This window comes from Penicillium digitatum, chromosome 5, assembly GCF_016767815.1.
Source record: "Penicillium digitatum chromosome 5, complete sequence".
Lineage (NCBI taxonomy): Eukaryota > Fungi > Ascomycota > Eurotiomycetes > Eurotiales > Aspergillaceae > Penicillium > Penicillium digitatum.
In genome coordinates this window covers 1,827,742-1,841,183 of record NC_089388.1, presented here as the reverse complement: position 1 = coordinate 1,841,183, position 13,442 = coordinate 1,827,742, and the positions used below count along the sequence as shown (strand labels likewise).

At 49.9% G+C, this 13,442-nt stretch overlaps 6 protein-coding genes across 6 annotated transcripts; 3 read left to right on the top strand and 3 right to left on the bottom strand.

Annotated features, from left to right (window-relative positions):
• Positions 1 to 717: 717 nt before the first annotated feature.
• On the top strand, positions 718 to 2,644 carry Pdw03_1841 (Glutamyl-tRNA(Gln) amidotransferase, B subunit; the record flags this gene model as incomplete). The annotated part of the gene is made up of 4 exons (XM_014680932.1): positions 718 to 1,015; positions 1,071 to 1,147; positions 1,203 to 1,344; positions 1,395 to 2,644. 4 exons carry the CDS (start codon positions 718 to 720, stop codon positions 2,642 to 2,644), a joined length of 1,767 nt encoding a protein of 588 aa, XP_014536418.1.
• A 565-nt stretch (positions 2,645 to 3,209) lies between these two features.
• Positions 3,210 to 4,312, top strand: Pdw03_1840 (Arginase, putative; the record flags this gene model as incomplete). Its single annotated transcript, XM_014680933.1, has 3 exons — positions 3,210 to 3,296; positions 3,362 to 3,945; positions 4,009 to 4,312. 3 exons carry the CDS (start codon positions 3,210 to 3,212, stop codon positions 4,310 to 4,312), a joined length of 975 nt encoding a protein of 324 aa, XP_014536419.1.
• A 619-nt stretch (positions 4,313 to 4,931) lies between these two features.
• Pdw03_1839 (Ureohydrolase) lies at positions 4,932 to 5,638 on the top strand (the record flags this gene model as incomplete). The annotated part of the gene is made up of 3 exons (XM_014680934.2): positions 4,932 to 5,092; positions 5,212 to 5,486; positions 5,535 to 5,638. The coding sequence occupies 3 exons, from the start codon at positions 4,932 to 4,934 to the stop codon at positions 5,636 to 5,638; spliced, it is 540 nt and encodes a 179-aa protein (XP_014536420.2).
• Positions 5,639 to 6,042: 404 nt separating this feature from the next.
• Positions 6,043 to 8,611, bottom strand: Pdw03_1838 (RNA Polymerase II CTD phosphatase Fcp1, putative; the record flags this gene model as incomplete). Its single annotated transcript, XM_014680935.1, has 3 exons — positions 6,043 to 8,161; positions 8,220 to 8,306; positions 8,364 to 8,611. 3 exons carry the CDS (start codon positions 8,609 to 8,611, stop codon positions 6,043 to 6,045), a joined length of 2,454 nt encoding a protein of 817 aa, XP_014536421.1.
• A 1,119-nt stretch (positions 8,612 to 9,730) lies between these two features.
• On the bottom strand, positions 9,731 to 11,089 carry Pdw03_1837 (Vacuolar protease A; the record flags this gene model as incomplete). The annotated part of the gene is made up of 4 exons (XM_014680936.2): positions 9,731 to 10,019; positions 10,074 to 10,728; positions 10,784 to 10,934; positions 10,988 to 11,089. 4 exons carry the CDS (start codon positions 11,087 to 11,089, stop codon positions 9,731 to 9,733), a joined length of 1,197 nt encoding a protein of 398 aa, XP_014536422.2.
• Positions 11,090 to 12,606: 1,517 nt separating this feature from the next.
• Pdw03_1836 (Metal-dependent amidase/aminoacylase/carboxypeptidase) lies at positions 12,607 to 13,436 on the bottom strand (the record flags this gene model as incomplete). The annotated part of the gene is made up of 2 exons (XM_066100011.1): positions 12,607 to 13,043; positions 13,130 to 13,436. The coding sequence occupies 2 exons, from the start codon at positions 13,434 to 13,436 to the stop codon at positions 12,607 to 12,609; spliced, it is 744 nt and encodes a 247-aa protein (XP_065957738.1).
• Positions 13,437 to 13,442: the final 6 nt, after the last annotated feature.

The window sequence follows — 13,442 nt, the reverse complement described above, 5'->3', positions numbered from 1 at the left end:
GCCCTTCCGTTTCATCATGCGGGAATGCGGGAATCAAGTACAATCTAAGCAGAGAGGAATTCGAAATCCATTGTATCTCTGTAGACTCCACCAGTTCATCTTGGAACGGAGATTGGTCTGACAACCGAAGATGGCCGACTACTTTACTTTGGAACTGTTGAAGAAGAGACAGAAATAGGGAGCATGTTATTAGGTCGTCAGATAGGATCTATGAGGGTACTTGAGAATAGGTGAATGTGGGAGATGGGGAAATCTTAGGGCTTAGGGAAACTTGCTGTGGGGGATGAGCCTATACTGATGTTAAACCTCTCAGATTTGGAACTACTAAGGGCGATACTGTCTTCTACTATACTTAACACTCTGGCGAAACCTTACCTCTTAAACTAATTATTAGACATGGACAGGATTGAGAGCTCTACTAGTGGACTTTGAGGATAGACTCAGGTGAAGAAGGGTTCACATAAAGCCATCATTTTTAGCGGGAAGGCTTTCAATGTGAACTCGATACAAATCTAATAGGGACAATCATTATACCCTCTGTTTCTTGGAATTTTAGGAGTATTGTAATCGGGTAGAAATGTTACTTGAAAATGGTGGATTTTTGGCCCTGATGTCCAATGATCTGCAGATCGCCAAGTCCCCCCGAGCCGGAGCTTCTCCCGCAAATTCACGTCTGTCAAGGTTTCAACCCTCGAACAACCCGAGTCCAATCTCTCTATGCTTCGGTCATGGATTGGCAGCGGTACGGTCCGCTCTTTGTGCGTGCGACGCGTGACTCGGTCATCCATTTCATCCCCTAAAGCCCCATTCTCCTCCGCACCAAACCGTGATCTCCAACCGCCAGCCTCCGCAGATCGCGTTCCCCTCCGCAAACAACTCAAGCAGGAAGCCAAGGCGCTTCGGTCACACAAAAAACAACGCAAGGAAACAGAGGAGGCTTCGAGGCAAGAATGGGAACTGACGGTGGGCGTGGAGATCCACGCGCAATTGGATACAGAGTCCAAATTATTCTCCCGTCAGTACACCTTGACACCCGAAGACTACGAGTCATCTTCTCATAAATTGCATAGGGGCAGCAACATCGACAAGTGATACACCCAATTCCAACGTTGCGTTGTTCGATCTGGCGTTCCCAGGTAGCCAACCGGTCAGTGCTAGGGTGTGCAATGCTGGAAGAGAGCGCCAGGGCTGATCTGAAACAGGCATTCCAAATCGCAACACTCCTACCGGCTCTCCGCGCTGCCATTGCGCTGAACTGTGAGATACAGCCAGTCAGTCGGTTTGATCGGAAACACTACTTCTACCAGGATCAGCCGGCGGGGTATCAAATCACACAATACTATGGTAAGTTACGTTCCTCTTCAAACCTGGAAACGTGCTGACCTGTGCTCTAGAACCATTCGCACGAAATGGCTACGTTGACCTGTTCGATTACGACGGAATCGCCCCGGAGGACGGGGAACGGGTTCGGATTGACATCAAACAACTCCAGTTGGAGCAGGACACAGCCAAATCCCAGGAATACCCGCCCTCGAGCCAACTTCTTGACTTCAACCGGGTGTCCCATCCTCTGATCGAAATCATCACCATGCCGCAAATCCACACTCCGGCAACGGCCGCGGCATGCGTTCGGAAACTACAAGCCATTGTACAATCGTGTGGTGCCGTGACTACGGGAATGGAGATGGGCGGTCTCCGTGCAGATGTCAACGTCTCGATCCGACGCCGAGGCGAAGCACCCGGGCAACATCAGTACGATGGGATCAGCGGGCTGGGTCAGCGTACCGAAATCAAGAATCTCAGCAGTTTCAAGGCGGTAGAGGATGCCATCATTGCGGAGAAGAATCGTCAGATTGAGGTGCTCGAGAGTGGGGGTGTCATAGAAGGAGAGACTCGTGGTTGGACAATTGGCAGTACTGAAACGCGCAGACTTCGCGGCAAGGAGGGCTCGGTCGACTACCGCTACATGCCTGACCCTGATCTCCCACCACTGATCATTGGAGAGGATCTGCTCTCTAGTCTGAGAGAGTCTATCCCGACAGCCCCAGACGCTCTTCTTACCCTGCTCGTCGGATCCGAGTTTAGTCTGCCCATCGAAGATGCCAAACCACTCATCGAGCTGGACAACGGAGCTCGCTTCGAGTACTATCACGATGTGGTGGATATCCTCCGCAGTCTTCAGATAGACCAAGACGACAAAACACGCGCCAGTCTCGCGCGGGTGGCAAGCAACTGGGTTCTGCACGAGCTAGGCGGTCTCTTGGCCAAGGCAGACCAGACATGGGACCCAGATGTCGTCCCAGCCCGGTCCTTGGCCCACCTCATTGACCACCTACAGCGAAAACTCATCACCGGCCCGACAGCCAAGCACGTGCTGGTCACCATCTTTGATGGGGACCATCGACCAGTGCCACAGCTACTAGAGGCGGAGAATCTCCTACTGCGGCCGTTATCACGGGAGGAGTATCTAGCTCTGGCGGAGTCTGTCATTGCCTTGAACGAGCAGATGGTCGAGCAGATCCGCAGCAAGAATCAGCTGGGTAAATTGGGTTGGTTCGTGGGGCAAATGATGCGCCATGGTGAAAAGGGCAGGGTGGAAGCTCCCAAAGCAGAAGAGATTCTCCGGGAGTTGATTCTGAAATAGCTTGTCCAGCCCAGGATTAAATGTATTCTATGGCATCAATGATACCCTCATGACTATGACCAATTTCAATCTCTCTCCTTGTACTCCCGTAGACTATCTAACTTCCCGGACCTCCGACACTGCCCCACGGGCCTGAAAACAAGACCGGAAATGAAAGGACAGAATTTCCCGTCTATAGCTCCTTATAACAGGTCAAGAGAAAGCGTGTGGGACACCGAATGGCCCTAAAGGGGGGGGGAGCTCTCCTCAACCTGTACTTAACGGAAGTGATGGAGATCCAGCGGAGTCGCTTTGATCGCTAAAAGCAGTTTTTAGCGACTTCGCGGGCACTGCGCAAGGAATGAAAGCACTGCCCCGGTTGAAGTCGGGGCATTTTCAAAGATACTTTGAGACACTTTTGAGATATTTAAGAGGAACAGTTATCCTCTCTTTCTCTTCAACCAAATCTCATCGACATCATCCTGACCTTGTCTTATCGAGCCTCCACTTTTTTCCATCTTATCTCGACCTTCGATAGACCCTCGTTCTTCTTGCTTCAGACCTACAACGGGTAGCTACATACACAATGACACAGCCTTCAACGATCACTTCGAGGTTTCTCCCACACCCTAACCAGCTTGGCGTTGTGGCCGTTGGTTTCAATGGCGGTCAGGTAAGACAAAATCGGTGGACCCGCAGCTATAGATCAATGAATCAGGCTAACCCAACTGTTCACAGTGCAAGAAGGGTGTCGAAGCGGCCCCAATGGCCCTCATCGACTCAGGCCTCCTAACCCAACTCAGCGAGGACCTCGACTACGATGTCCACCATGACAACATAGTCCACTATTACGAAAATGACATCCCCGCCGAAGACCCCGACCACCGGGGTATGAAGAAGCCTCGCGCTGTCAGCGCCGTGACCAAAAAGCTCAGCACACAGGTCTACAACTATGCCAAGGACGGAAAATTCGTCCTCACTCTCGGCGGCGACCACTCCATCGCCATTGGCACCGTCTCCGGCACAGCAAAGGCAATCCGCGAGCGGCTGGGCCGTGAAATGGCCGTCATCTGGGTCGACGCCCACGCCGACATCAATACACCCGAAACAAGCGGCAGCGGGAACATTCACGGTATGCCCATGGCATTTCTGACTCGATTGGCCCGAGAGGAGAAGAAAGATATCTTTGGCTGGATGCAGGATGCGCACATCGTGAGCACGCAGAAACTTGTCTACATCGGATTGCGCGATGTCGATCGCGGCGAGAAGAAGCTCCTGCGTGAGAATGGTATCAAGGCTTTCAGTATGCACGATATTGACCGGTATGTTCTGTTTCGCTTTCCCGGGGTTGTGATCTTCATGTTAACATCTTTGTCCTATGCTAGTCACGGTATCGGTCGCGTTGTCGAAATGGCTCTCGCTCACATCGGGAACGACACTCCCATTCACTTGTCCTTCGATGTCGATGCGCTGGATCCTCAGTGGGCTCCTAGCACCGGTACACCTGTCCGTGGTGGCTTAACATTGCGTGAGGGAGACTTCATCTGTGAAGCTGTGCATGAGACGGGGAATCTGATTGCAATGGACTTGGTCGAGGTCAACCCCAGCTTGGAGTCTAAGGGTGCGTCGGAGACTATTCGAGCGGGGTGTTCGTTGGTGCGAAGTGCATTGGGTGACACTCTTCTATAAGAAACTCGTTGAATCAGGAATAAAAAAGAGAATGTTCAAGAGGCTTTGGAGAATTAGTTGCGAACCTTCAAGTCGATCAAAGTAATGCTGCCAGTCAAAAAGTGAGCTACGTAGTACTCCGTACGGAGGACAGAGATGAACGACACTAAATTCCCTGCCACCCCAATTTCCTGAATTTCCTTCTTCCCGGCCTCTTGTGTTTTTTTTTTCAAAGGGGGTCTTTGATTTTCTTCTTCTCTTCACCTTGTACGGAGTACATCGTGGCCTTTTTTTATCTCATTCCGGAGATTTATGCGCAGTTGTAAATATCCCCGTCGCACCAACTCCCAGGGCCTTGAGCGCTCACGCCCAATGCGCTGTCTAATCCACGCTTCACCAGAAACAACCCATCCGATTCTACCAATCCCCTCGGACTTGACTCACGATCTGACCATCCAATCTCAAGCCTGCAACAAAACATAGGGCATCCAAGCCTTCATCGGGCAGTATAGAAGTATCACCAGTATACAACATAAAGTACGACACACTCCCCAGTCGTATTCGAGCTCCCATCCCCTGTCGCAATTACAACACACATCGCCAGTACTTCCATTCATATCCACATCACACAAACAACAAAATGGCTGTCCGCAAGCGCCACGAAGTACGCCGTCGCTATCACTGGCCCGAGCTCCAGCTCAACATCTGGATCATGGTTGGACTATCGTGCTCAGCAACTTGTCTTGGGATTTTCTCTTGGTTCATGGTTGTGCAATCGCAAATGCACCTTGGGACTCCATGGTAGGTGGCGCTCTTTATATCTTTGCTACTCTGTGGACTAGGGTGAATTCTCAAACCCCACACGCCACATTCTTCCCAAGTCAGACTTTTGTTATTATACATCTACTAACGACATCCAGGCTCTTTCCTTACATGGTTGTATCCAGCGTACTCGGTGTATGCTTCATATTTCTTATTATGGTGCTTGCCTCACGGCATTTTCTCTTACCGGGGATTATCATCATCGGCAGCTTTATTCTCTTTGTGCTGTGGCTGACGGGTCTGATTGAGACTTCGCTGCAGCTGTATGGGGTTGTCGCGAACGTGAATGCCAATTGCCAGATCTGGGTGAGGGACAATAAGGCTTGGGGGAATAACATTAATACCTTGGCTTGGTTAACGCAGAGTACTATTTGTGAGTTCGATGTCTCGGCTTATTCTGGTGGTTGACTGACGCTGTTAGGCAATTGCTGGAAAACTGCCTTTGCGCTGGAGCTTGTTAATACGATTTTCTATCTTTGGATGATGATCATGTCGTGGCAGGTGAATCGGGATTTTTATGATTGATTGGATTTTTTTCATGACTTTTATTTGTGATACCACTTTTTTGCATCGATGGCGTTGGGAGCGATCTAGCATATAGGCTTTGAAGGATGTACGGTTCAATCGGACAGGAATGAAATGAGGTATTCCTAGATACTATATGGATCACCATTGTTGATCCAGACGGAATCCCAAGTGGTTCATGAGAACTCAATTGTACATACAACTAGCGACTCACAGATACACAAATTCCAAGGAACTACAGACAAGAAAATAAATCCAAAGTCCAATAGACCTAAAAAAAAACACCGTCGCTATGCCAAAAGCGCATTGCAACTGCACACACACACACCCACCCACACCGGTTATGGCACGGCACAAAGCAGACACAAAAGAGAATCAGAGATGAAAGCACAAAATCAGGTGCTTTATCCATTCTCAGCTGCAGCATCGGCCTCTGCTTGAGAGTCGTACCCTCCACCCTCAAATGCAGCAAGCATTTCCCGTTCCAGCTCGTCATCATCGTCATCTGGATCGGGATAGTCGGCCCTTAGAGCACTGCCAGTTCCTGCCGTTTCGGAGTCAGACACTCCTTCCACAACTGGTGTTTTTGGAAGGTCTGGGGAAACCTGGTCACTGCTAGAGGCAATGATCGATGTGATTTCTCGTAGTTTGGTGTTGCGCTCGTAGGAGCGTTTGATGCGCTGGGAGAGCCGGGAACCCGGGTTATCATGGTCATCTCCGTCGTCATCTCCAGATTCTTCTTCGTCGGTGCCACTTTCGGTTTCTTCGTTGCGTTTACGCTTCTTGCCTCCTGTGGATGGCTCATCTAATAAAGACTCATTGTCACTTTCACTTTCATCATCACTACCCAGGAAATCCTTCAGTTCATCGTGTACGGCGGCTTGCTCATCGGCATCATACCCGATTGGCGATGTCTCGTTCAGACCAGATGACTTGAAGATGTCTTCGGCGTCATCTTCTTGTGTCCATTGAGACCCTGTTATATCCTCATCTGTGGACGAGAGCATGGAGGTCTCTAGTTCGAGTTCACTTGGGGTCAAGGGGTCGCCTCGATCATCTGGGTGAAGTGGGAGAAGATAGGGTTCTTCGTCCACGTGTCTCCACTGAACCAACGCGTCGACAAGCCATTGTGTTGTCACAATCTTGATATTGGGATAGCGAGTGGCTTCTCTCACCTTGGCCGTGCGGTTGCGCCCGGCCACGAGATGAGTTGTGCGGGTGTTGATCCTTGACGAAATCGTCACACCAAAGCTCTTCGCCCACAGGGAGATGTCTGCATTTTGGAAATCTATGCCCAGAGGAAGGACGCCTGAAAATACCAACACTACCCCTCCAAGGATACGCCGTTTGATCTGCGGCATGATATCCTTCACGTCAGGAACCAGTTTGAGATCCACGTCTTTGTCCCTCGAGTGAACCTTCTCGCCCCTTAAAGCTGCCACCCGACCTCCAAGAGCGAGAGTCCGCCTCTTGTCATATTCATCATAGAATTGAAGATGCACTTGTTCCAGGCGGTTTTGCAATTGGTAGAGTTCTTGATCGTGATCCTCAAGCAGGTGATGCCGATGTTTCGCAGGTTCCTGGGCTTCTTCGACGCTAGATGATGCATCACTGGTTTCAGCGATATTATCCTCTGCCTCCAATTCCTTTTGCTTCTGCAATAAAGGCCGATCCTCCACCTGATGCATTATTGTCTCTTCTTGTGCATCAGTCTGTTCCTGGAGGAGTCTTGGGCTGTCTCCGCCTCCCATGGTCACCAGCTGTTCTAACGCTGAGATCTCGGCTCCCTCTTGGGATTTACCATTGACATGATGTTCCTGGTTGTTCTCCGAGGTCTTTGCTTCGATTTGAGACTTGTTCGCTCCAATATCTTCCTTCTTCGGGAGGAAACTTGAATTGATGTCACCAATTCCGACGAAGAAGTCATAAGGCGAGACCTTGATAAGATTGGGACTCCATCTCCAGATATCACCACGATCATCAATGATTACCACCATCTTTGTGTCCACCGGGAACAGCCGTTGCAAGTCCTTGACCGTCAAACTTCCGCTCTCGTCACGACTAAGAATTCGGTCACCAAAGAGCTTGCGGGTAGGGTCAATGATATCAACGATATGTTGGGCATAAGCACGGGTACCCATGGTGTAGATGTGCAACTCATAAATTTCGGCCACGTTTTGCAGAAATTCCTCCAGTCCTGGCCGCAGCTTGATGTAGTACCAGCAGCCTCGCATACCAGGTCCATCGTCAATCAATTGAAATTGTCGCACATCCTTCACAGCTTCATGGTTCGGATTTTGTTTGTCTTCTCTCCATTCCCCCACCGTTGGATCAACAGTGGCATGGATGATAGTTTGATCAAGATCCACCACCAGGGTCAAACGCCTCGATGCAAGTAACCGGCGCTTTGCATCTTCTTCAACTCGGGTTGCTTCCCGTTCGCTGACCGTAAGTGTGACGTTATCGTGAGCCATGGAGATTGGAGCGCGCATGGAATCTATGATTTCGGTGTTGTATGTAGATCTGTTCACGCATCAGGCAGTTAGAAAAGCTCTTTTCCTGCTGAGAGACTTGTACAAACTCAGTCATGTCCTTTCCACACTCGGCGCAAAGTCCTCCAAACTGGATCTCGTGCGCGCAAGGCTCATCGATTTCAACAACATTGACCCTAGCAACAGATTAGACAATTTTCGACGGTAAAAAAGACAAGGATCAAAGTTCTCACGGTTCATCAATGATATCCCCCTTTTGGATTTGCCATTTGACGACCTCTCCATCAACAGTCGATTCAAATCTAGTCGGGTATCTACGCTTCACCTCGACGGTGTTCCCCAGTCCATCACCCTCAGTGACGGTAGTCTGATAGACATACCAAAACAAAGCCTCATCCTTCTCAACCGTGTCACCAGGCTTTTTGAGCAGCGACGTCACGGTGATCGGGTAATGTAGGCTGGTGGGCAGACGGAGAAGCATTGTTGCTCTCCGTTCGCCGCCAGGCGATGTGATGCACTAATGCTCAGTTCTTGTCCTGCCGCTCTCCTGAAGTATATCCTGTGCCCTTGGTTTGTTGACGGCGCGCGTTGAGGGGGTGTGGGTCAAAAGGATTAGTCGCGTGCGATTCCGGCTATGAAGTCATCACCAACACGCAACGCGTGTAGAGCTGAATTATATCGTGTTTTAGTGGTAGGATTTCAGCCTATGACTCAGTAGTCTAGGCTAGAACGGTGGAATAGGTAGATGTAAATGATGGTTTAAGTAGCGCAATAATAATCGCCACTCCAGGGCGCGGATGGGAAGAGAAAATCGTGCGCCTAGCACAACCTGGCGCGGAGGTCAGAGGCAAATCACACACCAGGCAGAGTAAGTCGCTTGGGTTTGAGGAACACGGAGAAGGTTGAAAGAGATAAATGCAGGCTGCGATCAAAGAAAAGAGAAGCTCATTGAAGTTGTGCGGGGACTCGCTCGATCCAGGTTGAAACCTGGAGCTACTCCCGCTTATGTCATCTCGGTACTTGAAAACCGGTATCTTCTCTTGCCGAATGACGTGTGATCTACTTGAGTTGAAGTATCTTTATTTTTCCGAATGGAATGGTCTGACAAAATGGCTTGATCAAGTTGTCCTTAAGTACTTTGATTTTATTCTGAGTAATAGTAGTGACATCCCACTTTGTTTCTCTGATTACATATATATTTCAGAAACTTGACGGTAGCTTGATGCTTGCCTGCACCTAACCAAGCAAAAGCTCCAGCCAGTTTGTCACTCAAGTTGTTACATTTCGAAAATCTGCCGAGGAACCTAGTTCAAAATGCAGATACTGAGGCCAATGTTAGGGAAGACTTATTCAACCACAGATCCAAATGTAATAAGTAGATCTTAACCAATAAAGATGTCAATTTGCAGTACCAACGAACGAAAGGCCTCACGATGGGGCTGTGCCAGTTAAAAACAAAAACCCTTAGCACTAGGCGAATGTAGTGCGCTATGAAACCATACGTTCAACCCAGAAGCCACATGTATATACGAAGCAATCTCTTGGTGTCATTTGGTTCTTTGATATTCACAGCTCACGGAGCCATCGAGAATTTGGGCACTTATTTGGCCTTGGCGAGACCGACGGCGTTGTTACCGACATCATAAACACTGTACCAGCGGCGCAGGAAGGCATCACCCAAGATTGCCAGAGGACCCACAGGCTCAGGGAAGTCCATGCCCATGAAGCTGCTGATGCAGGAGCCCTGGACCTCCAGGATGTAGTCGTGGGGGCCAATAGTGAAGTTGTGGCCGCCCAGTGTGAAGGTGAGATCGGGCAACGAGTCGCGCTTGTCACACTCCACACTGTACTGACCAGTGAAGCCCTTGGTGGCACCAATCTCCTTATTCCTGTGGAATGAGTCAGCAAAGAAGGTACAGAGACAAGGTGAAAAATCAACCTACAAAAGCTCGGCCATGGTGGAGGGCAGGGCGATGAGAGAGGTACCGGTGTCCAAAATGACACCGGTGTCGTCAAGTTCGGCTACGTTATTGCCAAGGGCAATGGAGTTGAGCTCAACCTCCCAGTACGCCTTGCGACGGACAGGGATCTTGATCAGCTCGCCAGTGTAGTGGCTCTCATCGATACCACCGAAGGTGGCCACAGAGTTATCGCCATCCTTGTTAGCATCGCCAAGGTAGAAAGCAAACACAGGCTCATCCACGAGCTTCTGTTTGATCATTTGATAGAAGGGAGGGACCATCTTGTTCACAGAGATGGTATCATAGCCAAGGCCGAGAATACCATCAAAGCGACCGAAGGCAAACGCCAAACCAGGCTCGTTGGTAGCTTCCGCGAAGTCCTGTCCTTCAACCTTCAGGTCACCAATTTGGAGGGTGTCCCTAGAGACGAAGCCACTCAGGCTGCCAGATCCATAGCGAATCTCGAAGTCGGTGCCATTCTTCTGATAGGTGCTCGACGAAGACGAGTCATACTTGCTGTGAAGGAAGCAGGCAATAGAGCTGCACTGCGAAGAAGGAACCCACAGGTTGGAGCTACCGGTATCAAGGACAACCTTGAAGGTCTGGGGAGGGGTACCGATCGTGATCTCGGAGAAGTCTAGCATGGTCAGCGTAATTGCTCGGGAAATAACTCTTCTGTGTTGACATCTTACACTGAGCATTCAGGAAGTTATCAACAAGCACGTCATGGCCACTAGCAGGGTTTAGGGAAGTGTCATGGAACAGGTCCTGGTGCTTCTCGGGACGAATGCCCATGTACTTCTGACCCAGGTTGTGCAAGTGAGCATCGATGTTATGTGTGTTCTATCAATGGGTCAATTTCTGAAGTATTCTTAGGGCAATAGCGACGATCATACCAGTTGCTCAGACAGAGGGACCTTGTTGAGCTTGAGCCTATGAACCTCGGCGGCAGCACTGCCCAACAGCGCCGAAGCGGTTAGGAGAGTGAATGACTTCATCATTCACGATGAGGAAAGAAAGTTGTAGATGGTTTCAGGGAAGAGAATGACTTGTAAGAAGGAATCCCGGAAGGAGAGAAGAGATAAGAGTAAATGGAGTGGAGGCTGGAGAGACGATGACGGAAGCGGGAGGGTCACACTAACCCCCTTTGGGCGATGGACTCATGACATGGGGTTCTCAGGCTACCGGGACATTCCAGTTCCTGACGTATACATTCATTTCTTGTTTCTTCGGGCTAATTTCTCACTGAATTACTCTTTATCCTCTGTACTATGTTCCGTCCAAGATTTAGCCTCAGCAGGGGAAGTGCTTTGGGCTGGTGCCTGGGCGTGGTGAAGCGCCATGATCGGACTGGTCGGAAGACACCCCTCCCGGCGTGCCTGGCGGCTGCAGGATAGTTGATGTGGCAAAAGGCTACGCTCAGATGTAATTGTTCTACAGCAAGGGATCGTGCCCGGCTGTGATACGCCATAAAGATTTGGATATGTACGGAGTTTCAAGGGGTTGAAGCATGTGTCTCTGCAATCCATCTAGCCCGGAGACCAAATCCATCCCCAAAGAAATACTCCACACAGTGCCACTGGGAGCCCGTGCCCTTCCGAATGCTCAAAGGCTGCCTTGCTGCGAAGTTTGATAGAATAATCGTGCTGCATACATCTTAGTCTTTGTTTATGGACTGCTTGATAGCTTGTGTAGGCACCAAGGCCTTCAATACTTCTCCGTGGTGTCCTGAGGTCTAAATGATCCATGCACACCCTCTGGGTTGATGCTGACTAACTATTTACACCCCCGGTCCCGGAGGCGCCCGGGCGAACTGATTGATTACCTATGCAGGTAAATGATCGACCTATTCTGGGGATATAAGGTACCTCCACGGAGCACGCCTGGGGTTGAACATGATTGAATTAAAAACTCCACCTGCTCAATCTGTCTACGTCCTTTGATCGGTTCTCTTGTCGAGCACATAGGAAGTATCCTAGAGATATTCTATGAACCAAGCTAAAAAAAAACCCTAGGAAAGATGGAATGGAGGTGGAATATTCGGTCTCTTTCCTCTCTGGCACACTAAATGCCATTTCTTTTCGTTTTCCCGGCTATGTGAGGTGCAGTCAAGTGTTTTCAAAGAATCTCAAGAAATATGCTTGCCGGCGCATAGATAGCACTGTAGGTTGGAGGCAAATCTTGCAACTTGTCTTCTCCCATGTCTGTGGGTCTGCCACGCCAAAGTTCCAGTACTCATATGGGGAGGAAGTGAGAGAAGCACGAAATCATCCGCGACGATATCTGGTAGAATCACCTGAATTACAATGGAGGATTCTTTTCCATAATGCGATTCTAGCACCCGAGAGAATCGGCGTGTTGCCACATCATCTTTATCAATAGCTGGGCTGCTAATCGTAGTCACAGTACGGGGAGCTATCGGGGATCCGTAAACTTCACGCTCTTGTCGTATATTGCGCTCCACTACGGACTTCGCAAGTTTCTGGGTGCTTTCCAGGAATGTGTGCACATCACCCTAAAAGTCGGCATACTCTGGGATAATGCTGGCATCAGCACCAGCATGAAATGTTCCGTAGCCTATTTTGCCGTAGCCTATCACAATAGGCCCCTTGGGAGCCATTTTATGGCCCACAATGATCTGTAGACGTGTGAGAATGCTCACAGCCAGCATGATTGGATCTATCCCTAGCTGGGAGGTAGCGACATGTGCGCCGTGGCCATGTACACGGATATCCAGCAAGTCCAGATAGCCAAGAACGCGGCCGGGTTTCATTGCAATAGATCCGCTTTGGGTCGGAACGCAGTGTTGTGCTAAGCAGACGCTAGGGAAGGGTATTTTGCTGAGTAGCCCGTCATCAGCCATTGCTTTAGCGCCTAGCAGCCGTTCCTCGTTTGGTTGACATAAGATGATCACAGTGCCGAACCAGAACTTCTTGGCCTCATGCAGCAGCGCTGCCACCCCAAGCAAGCAGGTCATGTGGCGGGCGCAGGCATGTATGCCACCTTATTTTGATACCATCAGCATCGACTTTCTCAACTCTTTTTAGCGTCGGGCAAGCCTGTTTTTTCCGTCATAGGCAATGCATCAGGCTCAGAGCGCAGGAGGACATTTTGTCCCAAGCCATCACGGAGAATGTGAACCATCCCACAGCCTCCTGTTCCACGCTTAGCTTCAAAGCCGAAAGCTTCTAGCAGGTCTGCTATGGCCGTTGAAGTCCGCTGCTCCTGGCATGGAAGTTTCAGGTTCTCATGGAGGTCCTGGCAGATTGCCGCATGCCTTTCAACATCAGGGAAGAAGTCCTTGATGATGTTACGATGTCCATCTGACGCAAGTTTGAGTTGCATCGTTAG